The 17422-nt window shown below is 38.4% G+C and overlaps 1 protein-coding gene across 1 annotated transcript in view; it reads left to right on the forward strand.

Annotated features, from left to right (window-relative positions):
- The window catches only part of CHD7 (chromodomain helicase DNA binding protein 7), a 203949-nt gene that overhangs the window by 74822 nt on the left and 111705 nt on the right, over window positions 1–17422 (forward strand). Inside the window, exon 4 of the mRNA XM_063299329.1 lies at window positions 11999–12429. Coding sequence (XP_063155399.1) covers window positions 11999–12429 — 431 coding nt within the window. The remainder of the gene's footprint in view (window positions 1–11998; window positions 12430–17422) is intronic.

The raw sequence follows: 17422 nt of genomic DNA on the forward strand, positions 1-17422 counted from the left end.
TCAGTTTGGATGGGATTGCCTTCAAAGCAACCTGTACCAAATTGGACTCTTTCATTTGTTTTAAATGTTAATAGCTAAATACTACATTTAAAATTATATTCTGGAGTTTTTTTATGCCATGTACTAACTTCCTAATACTCCCTTATCCTTCCTCCTCATGAAATTTTTGAGAACATCATAATAATTATAAATTGCATTATCTCATTTCTTCAAACCTATATAGTTTAGTTTCTGTTAAAAGATCTGCAGATTGTCATGTGGGGGGCATTACCAAAATCACATAATTCTGATATTAGTTTGAAATCTAATAATGTGTTTATATTTTGATAAATCAACTGCCCTAAGCATTTTTCAGATGTATCTGTGAAATTACTAAAGTCATAAGACTCTTCTTTCCTACCTTTCCTTTTATATTAAGCATTTATATCTAGAATGCTATAGTTTTCTAATTTCCCCATTTATCCTTCTATAATGTCTAAAGAGTGTTTATTGTTTATTTTAAAGTATCTACCACATTACATTTTGTGTCAATAAATAGGTATATGCTTAAGTGTAGATTCCTGTTCTACTTTATACAACTATTTCCAGAAGGAAAAGTTACTTGTTAGGTGACATGAAAGGAAAGGTGGGAATGAGATGAGTGCAGAAAAAGCATTTGGTTCATTCAGAGACTCAAGAATGACGAAAAGGGAGTCATTAATGGTATGAGAATTTTGAAAAACGGGAAGGCTGCAGGCATAGATGGTATAACTTAAGAGTTATTAAAATATAGTTGTACCTTGCTTATGGAACAGCTATGCAACTAGTTTATCATACATATAAAGACTGCCCCAAGATTGGAAAAATGCTGTTCCCATGTATAAAGGGAAAAATAACAATAGTGAATGTAAAAACTACAGGGGGATTACTTTCTGCCAGAGAGTGGGTGCACAGACCAGATTTTTGCTCTTCAGTAATACCTTGAAAAATGTGTGCCTATGAGAAAGAAAGCTTCTTGTTTTCTTGTACTTTTGTTGATTTAGAGAAAGTATATGAGAAAATGAATAGGCTTAAATTAATGTTTTGTATGAATATAGAAGTGAAACCTGGTGAATAAATGCCATGCCTAAAGAATGGTTCAGCATTGATCATGGAGAAAGACAAGGATGTGTGATGTTCCCTTATTTGTTTAAAGTCTTTATGAATAATTGTATGCAAATTGTATACAAATTTGGATTCAGATACTATATTGAATCCAAATGCTTTACAGCAAATATTATATGTATGACTAGAACAAGGAATATGGATTTGAAAATTAATGTGTGAAACACCAGGATACTTGTATTTGACAGAGAAAATGGAATTAATGATTGCAAGTTATATGTAAATGGAAAAAAAATAGAGCAAGTAGATGAGTTCATGTTCCTTAGTAGAATGATTACTAAAAATAGAACAAAGATAGAGAAATTTATAAGATATGCAAATGTTGATAGGAAGATGGCCTGTTGCAAGGAATGAATTTTGCTGAAAGAAGGAAAAATGTGTAATTGGAAGTGAGATAAATAGAAGAAAAATAAAAAGTAAGTTGAATGCAGTAGAAAGTTTGGGAGTGGGGGACACTGTTTTGCAGTGGTTCTCCAACTTTCTTTGTGGCTGTTTTCAGTCATTGTTGACAGGTGGGAAAAGAGGTTGAATCCACAGCCCCTTGCTTGTGGGTGCTGCAGGGGTTAACTCTCCCCTTCTGTTTAACATCTATATGAAACCTCTGGATGAGGTCATCTGGTCTGTGTTAGGTATCATCAATATGCAGATGATACCCAGTTGTATAACTCAACCCCTGGCCTAGTGGTGCAGTCTAAATCCTGACCAAGTGCCTGGAGGCTGTGCAGGTCTAGATGAGGAGGAACACACTTTGGCTCAATCCTAACAAGACTGAGCAGCTGTGGATATTTGGGCCCTCTGCCTTTGATGATCTTCCATCTTTGGCCTTGGATGGGGTTGTACTTCCCCACTGAAGACTGGTGCACAACCTGGGGGTCATATTTGATTCACAACTCCTGATCAATGAGCAAGTGGCAGCTAGGGCCAAGAGGACCTTTGCACAGGTCTATCTAGTACACTAGTTGCACCCTTTCCTGGAAAAGGAGGCCCTTCAGACATTTACTCGCAATTTATTTATTTATTTATTTATGTATGTATGTATGTATTTATTTATTTACTTACTTACTTACTTACTATCCTGCCTTTATTATTATTTTTAAATAACTCAAGGTGGCGAACATACCTACTACTCCTTCCTCCTCCTATTTTCTCCACAACAACAACCCTGTAAAGTGAGTTGGGCTGAGAGAAAGTGACTGGTCCAAGGTCACCCAGCTGGCTTTCATGCCTAAGGCGGAACTAGAACTCACAGTGTCCTGGTTACTAGACCAAACTGGCTGTCACATCATGAATGGATCACTGTAATGTAATGTACTGTACTGTAATGTACATGGGGCTGCCCTTTAAGACTACTTAGAAGCTACAGTTGGTCCAGAACACAGCGTGGGCAGTGTTGATCATGCCTCATTAAGTCCGTGAGACACCACTGTTCCGCAAACTGCAATGGTTGCGCGATGGTTTCAGGATACAATTCAAGATGCTGGTTTCCACCTACAAAGCACTTCTTGGCATAGGACTTGGTTATCTGAATAATATGCCAGCAAATTTGAAAAACACAAGAATGGCCATCAGATTGGAAAAAATCAACTTATATCCCCATACCAAAAAAGGGAAACACTAAAGAATGTTCAAACTATCGAACAGTGGCACTTATATCATATGCCAATAAGGTAATGCTCAAGATCCTGCAAGGTAGACTTCAGCAGTTCATGGAGCGAGAATTGCCAGATGTACAAGCTGGGTTTAGAAAAGGCAGAGGAACTAGGGACCAAATTGCCAATTTCCGCTGGATAATGGAAAAAGCCAGGGAGTTTCAGAAAAACATCTATTTCTGTTTTATTGACTATTCTAAAGCCTTTGACTGTGTGGACCATAACAAATTGTGGCAAGTTCTTAGCGGTATGGGGATACCAAGTCATCTTGTCTGCCTCCTGAGAAATCTGTATAATGACCAAGTGGCAATAGTAAGAACAGACCACAGAACAATGGACTGGTTTAAGATTGGGAAAGGAGTGCGGCAGGGTTGCATACTCTCACCCTACCTGTTCAACTTGTACGCAGAACACATCATGCAACATGCTGGGCTGGATGAATCCAAGACTGGGGTTAAGATTGCTGGAAGAAACATTAACAGATAGGCAAATGACACCACTTTGATGGCTGAAAGTGAAGAGGAACTGAGGAGCCTCATGATGAAGGTGAAAGAAGAAAGTGCAAATGCTGGGTTGCAGTTAAACCTCAGAAAAACTAAGATTATGGCAACCAGCTTGATTGATAACTGGCAAATAGAGGGAGAAAACATAGAGGCAGTGACAGACTTCGTATTTCTAGGCACAAAGATTACTGCAGATGCTGACTGAAGCCAGGAAATCAGAAGATGTTTAATTCTTGGGAGGAGAGCAATGACAAACCTTGATAAAATAGTTAAGAGCAGAGACATCACACTGACAACGAAGGTCTGCATAGTTAAAGCAATGGTGTTCCCCATAGTAACATAGGGCTGCGAGAGCTGGACCATAAGGAAGGCTGAGTGAAGGAAGATAGACACTTTTGAACTGTGGTGTTGGAGGAAAATTCTGAGAGTGCCTTGGACTGCAAGAAGATCAAACCAGTCCATCCTCCAGGAAATAAAGCCAGACTGCTCACATGAGGGAATGGTATTAAAGGCAAAACTGAAGTACTTTGGCCACATAAATGAGAAGACAGGATACCCTGGAGAAGATGCTGATGCTAGGGAGAGTGGAAGGCAAAAGGAACAGGGGCCAACCAAGGACAAGATGGATGGGTGATATTCTAGAGGTGACAGATTCGACCTTGGGGGAGCTGGGGGTGGTGACAACCAACAGGAAACTCTGGCGTGTGCTGATCCATGAAGTCACGAAGAGTTGGAAGTGACTGAACAAATAACAAAAATCTCAAGTTTATTATTAGCATGGGACTTCTTGCTAGCCCAGCTAATTTGTATCATGAGGGCATGGAGATACCATCTACTATTTTTCCCTTACTATTAAGTTAATGGGAGGATTACTTTTAATCTTTATGCAAATTGATGAATATTGTATGTTCTGAACTAGTTCATGTGAACTAAGTATATATTATTCTTACATGGAATGAAGTAGTTGAATAGAAATAGGTTATTAAAATTAATGGAGCTTCAGCTTAGTTCTGTTAAGTCCATATATTTTTATTCTGCATCAGCTTCATATTCATATTCATATGTCTGCTAGTGCAAACTTGAGTTTAACCTCCATTCTCTAGACCGTATTTACCAGTCATAAAAACTGTTGAAATGACTTACAAATATAAGCCTAGGTACACCCGTTCACTTTTTCCCTGTTAATTAGAAGGTTTATGTGCACACACACACACACACACACACACACACTCCACAGTGTACAGCATATGGATCTCCCTATGTGTTTGTTGTAAATGGCATACTTCCTATACATCTATGAATATTGGAAACAAAATGAATCCTTTGCAAAACTGTAATTCGTAGTATGTAGAGAAGCAATTTTGAAAGGTATCAAGATTCCCTTATAATACATGCCAGACATACATAATATGCTATTTCTTTTTAGGATAAGCAACTTTGTATGGAGTCCAGAAAACAAGTAATAATACACTTTTAAAAAGTATGATATGAGGAATATAGAAGGAAATGTAGCAAAAAGTAATTTATACCAATAGCATTCATTTTACTCTCTCATATATTTCTATCACTGCACACCACCCTTGCTTCCCCCCGTGTTCATGCAGCACCTCATATATTAAGCTCCTAATCTCTTTCTCTTTGCAAGGATCTCATCATCTCCATCCAACCACAACTTTCTTGGTCTTCCTCTTCCTCTTGACTCATTCACTCTCCCTTGATAGATTTGTTTGGCAATTCAGCCCTCATTTTTCTCTCTGTATGACCATGTCAAAATACTGCTTTCATACTGGTCACACGCTTTTATGTTTACCATCCATTCATTCTTGACTCTGCCTCTTCTTATTTTACCCCATGAACTTCCTAAGAACCCCTATTTATTTATTTATTCATTCATTCATTCATTCATTCATTCATTCATTCATTCATTCATTCATTCCTCACATTTCTTCACTGCCCATCTCGCCAAAGCAACTCTAGGCAGTTTACAATCAAATTAAAATAACAAAAGATTAAAATACCATAAAAACAAGTTCATCATAAAAATATGATTTCTATTTTCATATGTATAAATAACATAGCTGACAATTCATACTTTCTGATGTACATCTTAACGCTTTCTATCATAATTAAACCGACACCTACAGTTCTCTGCATGTATTCATCATCTGTACTCCACAAAAGAAGGTAAGTTTCATTTAGTTCTATTACATCCTTCTTTCTCTTTATTTCACAGACACAAAGAAAGAGTATATCTATTTTTCTTTGTTCCATTTCATTAATTATTTCATTTTCTTTACTATTTTCTTGTCATATATTCCACATAACGGTCTTTCATAAGCCATGGTCATCAGCAAATGGGACCATAGTCTAGGACCTCCACTGCCAAATGTAGCTTTCAAGGTTTCCATGTAACACTTTTTAGTAAGTTACAGAAGATGCAGAGTAGGTTACCAGCATTAGTTTTACCCATTCCACATGCAGCATTACTTACAATAAGGGCTGTATTAGTCAGTTTTGGCACATATTGACCAGAATGCCCCAAGTGCAACCAAAGCCCAAGCATACACAGGCTATTTTGTTAAAGATAGAATCACTAATCTACAGATTACCTTGCAAGCCAATATACCGACTTGCAAGAGGTTACACTGCAAATCAACAAACCAGCTAGGAGGTATATTTGGGGTATTGCCATACACTCAGGATACCAAAACAGGCAATGTTTCAATATTTCTACTGAAGTGATGTCTTTGAGTAGGTCAGAAACCTGGTAGGATTCCCCCCCCCCAAAAAAGTTTGATAATAAGATATGTCTAGAATTTGTAGTACAAATTTATGATCAACAGTAAATTTCCTTTCAAATCGAGGTGGTGATTTCATGGACATTTCCATATACTTGTCTTGGCATTATATGGAAGTGATTTGCCATTATTGTCTTGTGGCTGCATTGTAATAACCACTGTACTTGAAATGACCTTGATCTGTTTATTCCTATATGGGCACACTTATTTTGAATCAATTTATTTTCAGGTTTCTCTTAAGTAAAGCTTTCAAGGAGCATAAAAAATAATAAATTTAAATCAAACATATACAAAACAGAGCAGGTCTTTCAATCCACAAATTTATTATAAATTTCTTCAACTAAGTATATTCTTGATTCGTGCTACCAAGAAGGGGATTCTGAAGCCAAATAAGCTTTTCTTCATTTCAAATAGCCATTTGCTTTATCAGTCCATATGTTGTCAATCACATGCCACCTACATCTTTGTTGTATAGGTTTATAGTTCTGCTTTTGCCTCACAGCTTGGTGTCTCCAGTCTGTTCAGGAGATTATGGATAGTCGTCTTTCTGTGCATTCCTTGCTGAGCAACTCCTATCAGCCAAAAGAAACCATGAAAGTTTGAATAAGGAGCTGTTGGCCATCAAGGAATCCTTTCACCATTAGTGCTATCTCCTTGAGACAGTATACAATATACCTTATAGAGATTTGAATGGACCACAAGAATCTGGAACTCTTACAAACTTCTCACCAGTTCACACAGCACCAGCTCAGACAGGCAGAATTGTTTTTGTTTTAACTGTTGAATCTCTTACATGCCTAATTTGCAGAACAAGCAGATTTATGCTTTACTGCATAAATCAGAATATTACTTATGATCCCTTCTGTTATACTTTGTTTACTTCCTTTCAACACCTGGCCTGCTTTTTGAGACTCTTGGTGTCCTGATTACCAGGAAACACACTGAGACAATGACTTGGTCTCTAATATTTATTAGTAGTACTTAACAAGAATCCTAACAAACTGAGGAAGCGTGGGAAAACCCAGCCATATAAACCCCAAAGGTTAAGGCGGTCCCGATCTGTGTCTCTTTGAATGGCTGAACAGTTCCTCAGTGCTACGCATGCGCTTGACAGTCTGGGTGGGAGCCCCCTGCTCGCCATCCTTACTCATGACACTTGGGGCCAGAAGGGGACCCCATCCTTAACTAATCAAATCCAAACTAGGCAAGAGCAGGACCCATATACCTTCACGGATACTCTTTGCCTTCTCCCTACCCCCTTTCTTGGATACAGGGAGAGCTGTACCACAAGGAACAGTTATATGTTGTCCTTTCTTTGCAGGACATTGCAGATCAGCCATGACAGCCAACCATGCATGACTTCTGGCCATTAATTTTGCAAAACTAGTAATTATTTTCCATTGACATGAGGCTTTGTGGCATCTTCCAGTTATCTTGACCACTAGGAGGCACCACAATACTATTTTCATCCTTATTGGGAATCATCAGATGTTGGTAACCCCAAGTTATTCAGTAGACTTCTGTGGGGTTCTTTTGGGAATTGAACTTGCAGACCTTCGCACTTTAAATGAGTATATACAGTGCATTAACTTTAGGAACTATCCAGGTCCTGGTGCTCAGCAGCTGCAGTAAGGGATATCTAAAAGCTATCAGAATGGTATATAGAGTCCATCTTCCCTTAAGATACAGATGTTATATTGTGTCATGCCCCCACGTACGGGGTTTTACATGATTTCCACACATATACCACCCAAAGGTGGAGTGGGATTCCAGCTCTCTTCTAGCTCTCTGCTTTCTTGACTGTTAATTTGGGTCATCTCATCTCTCTGTTTCTCTTTTCAATAATAATGGCCAAGCTTTTTTGAAAGATATTCTATGAACAGCTACTTCTCTTTCTTCATTAGCCCTTTTATAATCTACCAGCTGGAGAACCAGCTGACTAGTTCTGTCAAAATTTAATATGTGACAAGAGATCTGGTAGTCCTTTTCTATCACATAGTTGCACTGATAACTGGAGGGGACAAATGCTACTGTAGAGCAATACTTTCATTGCTGGGTAAACTGCCAGCAAGATAATTGGCCTTACATTTTATGTACAGCTGAGTTTAGTTATAATACCTCAGTTCATCCCCCCACTCAAATTATTTCCATTTCAGACCCTCTACTGCTATGCCCATACCAGGTGCTGAATGCCTTCCAGTTTTTCAAAGGCTTCCTGTTTTCTCCAGGAACTTCAGGCCTCTCGGGACCTCCTTAAGAGTCAAAAAAGATCACATGAAGTTCTCCTTCAAGTGCTCTGCTGACCATTTGCATCAGGAAGCATCATTGTTGGAGATCACAACTGGTTTTCTACCAAGTTTATCCCTTCCACACAAGAAGATAGATACCAAATTTATTGGACTATTTCCTGTGATGACACAGATTAATCATATGGCCTTTTGCCTACAGCTTCCAGCCACACTGAAAATATACCCAGCTTTCCAACTTTTCTTCTTGATCCTTGAATGCCTCCATTGCACGCTTCTGCCTTTCTTCAACCCCCTCTTTTGGAGTGGAGGAGGAAAGATTCAGGGTGGAGCATATCTTCAACTTGTAGCACAGATGGGGCAACCTTGAAAATGTCATTCATTGAAAGGGCTATCAGGAAAAGGAACATTTTTGTGAGATGGCAGGTGACATACCTGCACTACCCCAACTTCCAAGTTTCCTTCATGTTATACATGCCTGTCTGAACATGCAAGGAGATGTCTGCATATTTCAGTGGTTGCATGACTAAGAAGACAGATATCTGGACTTTTTCATTTGAAGTTGAGAAAGGCTTTTGAAATGAAAAGAATATCTGATAAAGAAGTGGATATGATAAAAAGAAATACCTCCTTTTTCCATTGCTCCCAGTCAGGAAGGGGGGAAAATGGAGGGAATTCCTGAGATGGGAGATGGAAGGAGGGGGACAACCTTCCATCTATCCATGAGCAGGAGAGGGGAAAGAATCACCCAATGCTTGCAGACCCAAAGAGGAAGAGAAAAATAAAGAAGGTGATGGTGAAAGGCTTGAAGCTGGCTCGATGGAAACCAGCAGTTTCCAGATAAGATGGTCACCAGATTTCATAACCACCTGATTTCAGTGCTGTGAGAAGTGATTTACTGCAAAACTCAGATGTGAATCCTGACAGGTTGGCCTAAATAAAAGGGATTAGCCCAAGGTTTCTCAGTGAGTTTACATGGTGGTATGTACTGTAAGTATCATGATAAAAGTATGAGATCCACAGACTTAATCTACCTATGTAACACCAGAAGACAGTATATGTAAGAATGACAGGCAGAATAATAAAAAACACTATTAACATCTCAAAAATAGAATCATACAATATAAAGGCCAGAGTAGACCCTGAAGATCATCTAGTCCAACATCCTGCCCAGCATAGGAATCAGTAGTACAGCATCCCTGACAGATAGCCATCCAGTTTCTGCAAAGGAGAGTCCACACTTTCCAAGGTACTCTGTTCCACTGTTGAACTGTCCTTGCTATTAGGAAGTGTGTCTGGATATAATTTAAACTCATTATTCCTTGTCATATCTTCTGCAGCACCTGTCAATAATGCTGCCCTGTTTTTTACATGAAGGCCGTTCAGATATGCAAAGACAGCTATCATATTTCCTTTCAGTCTTCTCTTCATGCTAAACATACCCAACATAATTAATAAGGTTTTTCTTCCAGATCCTTTCTCCAATATTCTGACATTGCACTTAGCCTCCATGATTTCTCAGATATCTCAGGTTCTGAGGTAATATCTGCAAGCTCTTTTGAGATTCAGATGTAATTTGTCTGGTCCTGGAGACAAACTTGTTCATGCTAGTTTGGTGCTATCCAGCTATTTCTTTACTTACTTTGGGTTGCTACTCTTCTTATGTCATTTGTTCTGCCTAGGTCCATTTGAACACAGTTCCCTTTTGGGGAGGAGACAGAAGCAAAATAGGATTTGAGATGCTCTGAGCTCTCCCTATCGTCTGTAACTCCTCTGTGATCTTCTCTAAGCAGTGGGCCCACCTTTTTGTGTTACTTTTAGCTTCCCCTGCAAGCCTAAATCCCTTTTGTGCTTTAGTCTTTTTTTTTTTACTTCCTTTCCACAGATATTAGCTACTTCCTAGTATGTCTCCTTAGTGATTATATCCATTTACCATTTTCTTTTAATGTTCCTTTTAACTCTTTGCTCAGTTATCAGAGCAAACAAATATTATATTGGAATCAAAATCTGAATAAAAAGATTGTGGAGAATGATAAAGAATTAAATAACAGCAAGGTAGAAATTACTAAAAAAAAGGGCACACTTGGAAGAAAAATAGGCAAAAAGAAGGTAAAAGAAAATATTAAAACAGTCACCAGAAGAAAGAATTTAGAAGTTTATGAAACAAAAGACCATTTAAGACTACCTTATAGCTTGTACATGTTGCACCTATGTATAAACTCTGAACACACCAGTTATGTGGAAATAATCATATTTACATTGATTGTGAGAGGAAAATCCAATTTGTCAGGCACCAAAATGTTTTTTTATTAGTTTGTTTCATAATCCTGCCCTCTTCCTGGTTTCACAGTGATGAACAGCTGTAGATTTGACAATACATAACTGGATTTATCTTGCTTACATATCAATCCATTTATAAATTGTTGATGGACAAGAGATGTATGTATAATTGGGGCAGATCTGGAATCTTGTGTCATTAGTTCCTGAAGATGAAAGTGAACTCATCTTGAAAAACCTGTACTTTGTGATGAACTAAAAGAGGGAATCTCAAACCACATGGCTTGCCATGAACTTCTGAAATGACTACTGACTGCTTGAGATAATGGATTTTAAATGGTGGTATCTGCGCACAGTAGATTCACCTATCTGAATCAACCCATCTGGTATTTTCTTTTGTGAATAAGGGGAATAAAAGTCAAGAGGTGCTGTTTCTCTGACACAGCTTTGGCCATACGGAATAACCTCCCCTTTGGAATTAAGACTTACACCATCCTTCTTAACATTCCAGAAGGTGTCTAAGACAGAGTTCTTCTGTAGTGTGTTTGGTGGCTAGTTAATTGTTGCCATTTTTTAATTTTAACTGTCATTTTTTTCATATATTTTGGTTGTGTTATTTATTTTTTCCATAATTGTTTACAAATTTTGGTTTTAATACTTGCTGTGGGCATTTTAATAGATTGTATCTTTTTTATTGGATTGCTATAAACCATTGTGAGTCTATTGATTTGGCAGTGTACTGTATATACTGAATGAAGAAATAAATAAATGGCCTAGGTTCCTTTAAGAACAACAGAACGTGACTCAGAATATGACAAGAAATAGTCTTCAGAACAACATATAGTTTTTAATTGCTTTGAAATTTTATTAAATTTTGTACAAATTAATGTTTTAGCCCATATGCCAGTGTGTTTTCTCAAACTTTATTTTATAGCATTTTATCTGCCAGTTCCTCTTCAAATCATTGATACACTGATAACAAACAGGGTTGTGGGATTTTCATCAGCTATTCATTAATTCATTAGTCCCCCATTGGGGGAGATGGGTAGTGATATACATTTAAATAAATAAATTTGAATAAAGCAATAAATAGGTCATTCTGTATCTTGTTAATTCCTATTTACAGTTATGTGTATTTTCCTATTAGCTTACTTATATTTGCTCCTTGCCCCTTTTTATGTAGGTTTGAACATATCGAAGTGGCCCTATCTTTCATGCTTCAGTGCCTGTTATAGCAGAAATACTGCTTCATTAACAGTTTCTAGAATGAATTTTCCATTTAAAACATAAAATGTATTTTCTATATTGATTTGTTACTTGTGTATTTTCTATGAACTAATTTTAAAGCATTTAGTTATTTATTGTTCGTTTATTTCTCCTAGCATTCCCCATCAGAGCCCTTCCTAGAAAAACCAGTGCCAGACATGTCTCAGGTGAGTGGACCGAATGCCCAGCTACTGAAAAGTGTGGATTACCTTCCCTCAATTGAGCTGCAACCGCAGCAGAAGAAAAAGAAAAAGAAAAACAATCATATTGTTGCAGAAGGTCCCAGCAAAGGATTTGGTAAGGAAGGTTTTCCTGGTGGGCTTGATAACCAGGACCCTACCAGAAAAGCCCTGGAATGTTCCCAGGAAGAAAAGAAGAAGAAGAAGAAGCCTAAGGTGAAAAAGGACCCGAAGGATCTGAAAGAACCCAAGGAGAAGAAGGAGCCGAAGGAACCCAAGACTCCCAAAACCCCCAAGATCCCCAAAGAGCCAAAGGAGAAGAAAGCAAAACACACCACGCCAAAACCCAAGACCAGCAAAAAAGCCAGGTAAGGAAGGCATGTTCTCTACCAGTGTGTCAAATGAAATGTTGTTTTGCAAGTTCAGTATTAAATACATGTAAATTATGGGAAATGTTTTTAGTATGCGGTGTAGCCTGTTTTTTAAAATTGCTATATATTGATTTAGAATTAACTAACACAAACTAGAATGATGTCCCTCTCTTGGGGTTTCCAAAGAGTTTGTTTTAGTTATAGACCTATTTGGACACAGCTACAGGAAGAGAAACATAAACCTTAATTTCAATAAAAATTGCAAATCTCTACTTTGAGAAGAAGAAGTTAACACAAGTATTCTGACTTCACTAAGCCACCCATTCATTTTCTCTTAACCTGCTCTTAAGAACTGGTTATCCCAGTCAGTCATTATAGTACTTTTGGGGGGCAGGATACACCTGTACTTTTCCATAATGTCCATCTCACATTTTCTGCTGTTGGAACTACATATAGTACAAATACATGTAAATATCATTGGAACCCTGAATAACCTCTTAAAGGATTTAAAGATTTTTCATGAAATAGGATCTTATTTATCATAATATTCTAATTTATCTTCATGGGATCACAAGATTCTTGGCTATCCAAGAAAGAAAGAAAGTGTATGTGTATATATGTGTCCGTATATATGTGCATGTTGTATGTACAGACATTTCTTTGTGAATACATTGTTGCCAAAATCGAGAGAATGCCAATGTCATGTACAGGGGATAAATGCAATTGAATTACTCTGTTGATAATGTGACTTTATGTAATGATCAGCATGCTCAAGCATTCAGTCAAAGACAGTCTAGAGACTTGGGCTCAATTAACTGTTTAATGAAACGAAGTGTCTGATACAAGGTAAAAGTTGTGAATGGCCATTTCCCACGCATTCTACAGTTTAAAATCACAAACCTCTAATTCCCGCCCCCCCACTCCCAGCCTAGGCATGCACCCCCTTCCTGGTGCCAGCAGATGGTTTGAACGGTTTCTGCACGTTGACCTTGGGCAAGGGGCATCTAACCGAAACAATATAATTCACACTCCAATCTCGCTCCCCCTCCCTGCTGGCGACTTGCAGTCTGCTGACACGGGTTTCTGGATTTCTTCAAAATGGAAGCGAGTTCGATCAGATGTTGTATTGACATTTGGTCGAGGAGTCTGACATATTGTCCCCCCTAAAAAAAAAAACTAAGAGACATTAACAACAAGCAGTAAAGTAATAAAATCAAGGAATGGGTAGGGTGGGGAGAAAAAGGGGTATTAGTCAAGGAAAGGTTTATCAGGATATTGGGAATGAAACTTGCGAGTTAGTGCAGGAGCATTGACATAATGGCTGAGAATGCATTCGTTGTCTGGGAAATGTTTCCACTTAATTAGGTATTGTAAAGCGCCACAGTAAATGCGAGAGTCCAGGATTTCTTTGACTTCAAAGTGTTGTTGCCCATCAATCATCATGGGAGCTGGAGGTGGAGAAGTTGGATGCCATTTGGAGGAATCCTGGGCAGGTTTCAGCAAGCTGCAATGGAAAACAGGGTGAAGTCATTTTAAATTTTGAGGGAGTTGAAATTGCACAGTCACTGGGTTTATAATTTTGACATTTGGAAAAGGGCCAATAAATTTTGGGCCGTTTCCTGGAGGGCTGGTGAGACTTAAGAAATTGGGTGGAGAGGTAAACTTTGTCCCCTACTTTCATGTCCCGCTGAGGTCGTCTGTTGCAGTCTGCGAAGCGTTTGTAGGTCTGTGCTGCTTGCAAAGCTTGCTTGATGACTGGCCAGGTAGAAGCGACCTTAGTGCACCAGTCGCCCGCGGAGCAGTCAAAGGGAGGTTTTAGGGGAAGCTATGGAATAGGTACAAAGTCCTGGCCAGAAACCACTTGGAAAAGGGTAAATCCTGTGCTGTGGTGCATGGAGTTATAAGCTACTTCAGCGAAAGGAAGCAGGTCAACCCAATCATCCTGTTGAAAGTTTACATAGCAGTGTAAGAATTGCTCTAGAGTAGCCTGAGCCCGTTCAGTCGATCTGTCTGTCTGTGGATGATTCGATGAGCTGAGGGATTGCTGGACTCCAATTAATTTCAAAAAGGAGCGCCAAAATTTAGAGGTGAATGGTACCCTGTGATCCGAAATTACACAGTCAGGGCATCCGTGCAGTCGGTAAACATGCTGCACAAACAGTTTGGATAGTTGTTGAGCTGTTGGAATTTTGGTGCAAAGAATGAAGTGTGCCTGCTTAGAAAATAGGTCAATTACTGCCCAAATCACAGTCTTATTTTTGCTTTCAGGCAAATCAACTATAAAATCCATTGCAATTTCCTTCCATGGGGCTGCAGGGGAAGCCACCAGTTGGAGCAATCCCTGCAGCTTGCCCCCCTTGCGTTTAGCTTGAGCACATACAAGACAAGTGAGAATATAATCCTTTACATCAGTTCTTAAGGTGGGCCACCAAAATTGACGCTGTACTAAACGCAGGGTCTTGATAAAAGCAAAGTGGCCAGCCGTTTTACTATCATGAGATTGCTGCAAGATTTTTGGGTGTAGATTTTCTGGAATGTAAAGTTTTCCATTGCAATACCAGAGCCCATTTAGTTCGGTTAAGGTGGCTTTGTTACATTGTAGCCAGGGATCGTTTGTAAGTGCCTGGAGCAGTTCCTCCTATAAGTCTGAGGGGACTTTCACTTTCGGAGCTGCTGCTTGCCTGTGGGTTATGCAAGCCAGACCCAAGTGGGTTTCAGACAGAACAGTGTCTACTACCTCAGCTTGTTTGCTGTTGTGTTGGGCTAGGTGGGAAAGAGCGTTGGCCTGTTAATTTTATGTGTTCTCTGGTAGGGATCCCAACACATTTTTTCTAGGAAATGCTTAGAACCATTGGTGAGCATTCTCAGTCACTATATAGGCAGGTTAAACAAATTAAGTATGATATTAATTTTTTTTCCTATACATGGCATGTTCACATTTTTAAGCTTGAAGTCATTCAACTGAGTTTAAATACAGGCAATCTTTAAAGCAGTATAAAACTGTAGGAAAAAAAAGTGCCCTTATATATTAAGGAGTTGCAAGAAATGAGAAATCTGTCCAACAACATTCAAAATTGAATCAAGATTTTAAGTGAATCAGTATGCTAAGCTTTTAATCTGTCAAGCAACAGCTCTTGAATTCTTCAAAGTTATATCATTTATCTTTTTGATCTATTGCTGTGATACAGATAAGAAACAAGTATGATAGTAATAAGAATATGATTATGATACCTCTACACAGCAAAGAGTACATTGTGATTATGGTATAATCATAGATATTATATAGTTATTCTGTGTGTTCTGAATAGCAGATCTGCAGCAGTATCCTAGCAGTATCCTATCACTGATTTGCAAGGATTCATCCTAACAGGTAGCAGATAACTTACATAACTTTCTCTAGCTACTTCTCAGTCCCCGAGGTCCATTTTGTTGGGTTATTGATCCTTTTGATTATATACTTTTACATTGGTCTTCGTGTACCATGCCCGCCACTTTCCTCCGGCCACATGACCACGGACGGGTCCTTAGGGACAACGCCGGCTCCAAGGCTTAGAAACGGAGATGAGCACCGCCCCCTAGAGTCGGACACGACTGGACTTTACGTCAAGGGAAACCTTTACCTTTACCTTTACTACAGCATAAATAGGAGCCTAGTGTAACCATTACAGGAAGGAAAAATAATCTGTTCCTGATCTCAGTAGTAGTTGCTGTGTGTGTCATGAATGCTATGTGCCTGATTTTTAAGGTCCTTTTGTGGATATAAAGTCTCTATAACTTGGCATACAGGTTATAGGTTGGGCATGTGGGCTGTATCATTAGTTATATATGCTTCTTTATTTGTAAAGAAAGTAGTAATAAAAAGCCAGTGTGGTGTGAAGATTAAGGTGTTGGATTAGAAGCTGGAGGACCAAGTTTCTTGAGATGGTATTGAAAAATAGGTTTGTACTACACTTAAGAGATAAGTGCATATCGCATAAAATACTAAACTAATTTTTATTAGTAATGGCCTCATGTTGCTTAGCCATTTTTAAATTATACAGTAGATCAACTTTCAAAAACTTGTCTAATGTTTGATTGTCTTCACTTTTTAAACATTTGGTAAAAATAAATTTTCTTTTATACTAATTTTCCTATTATAATACCTTATGGAAGAGCTAATCAGACACAATCTATAAAGTTAACTTCCAATATGTTATAGCAGTTTTAAAGCTAAAAATGTCTTAGTGAAAAGGCATGTCCAGTAATAAAGTATATGCATTGCATACAGAAGTTTTTTCAAGCCCAGTCCCTGGTATCTCCAAGTATGTATGTACAGTATGTATGTATGTACATATGTATGTAGCAAAGAGCCCATGGGATTTCTTCTACTCCATCCCCATGGCAAACTTCCAAATATATTAACTTTATTTATTACAAATGCTTTTATGCTACTTCAGTCATCTGACTTTGAGTGGCTTATAGCATAGCATACTGTGTATAATATAACAATAATTCAGAAGTTTATCAACATCATAAAAGTATAATAAACACTATCAACATAACTTTTTCTTTCTTCTTAGCATTTTTTCCGCAGTTGCAGGATCCGCTTTTTCCAGATCAACCAGATGTTGATCCGTTGGTTGCAACAGGAATTGACAGACCGGCGTGTTGTCCGAGCCTGACATTGTGGGCTGAGAGAGAGTAACTGGCCCAAAGTCACCCAGCTGGCTTTCATGACTAAGGCAGGACTAAAACACTATCAACTTAATGTCATAAAAGTTATTATAACAACACCAAATTTATCCCAACTCAGGTATATCTCCCATTCTTGGCTCAGTCCCCAAACACACATTTGAAGAGCCATATTTCTAAAAGCTTCCTGAACATTAAAAGTAAGGGTATACAGTTCTTCTATTTGGTGGGAAGGCATTTCATAGGAGAAGAGCTCCTGCAGAGAATGCTTGCCTCCAAGTGTCTTGTTGTCACACTTCATGAGTTATGGGGATTCTCA

Source organism: Candoia aspera, chromosome 3 (assembly GCF_035149785.1).
Source record: "Candoia aspera isolate rCanAsp1 chromosome 3, rCanAsp1.hap2, whole genome shotgun sequence".
Lineage (NCBI taxonomy): Eukaryota > Metazoa > Chordata > Lepidosauria > Squamata > Boidae > Candoia > Candoia aspera.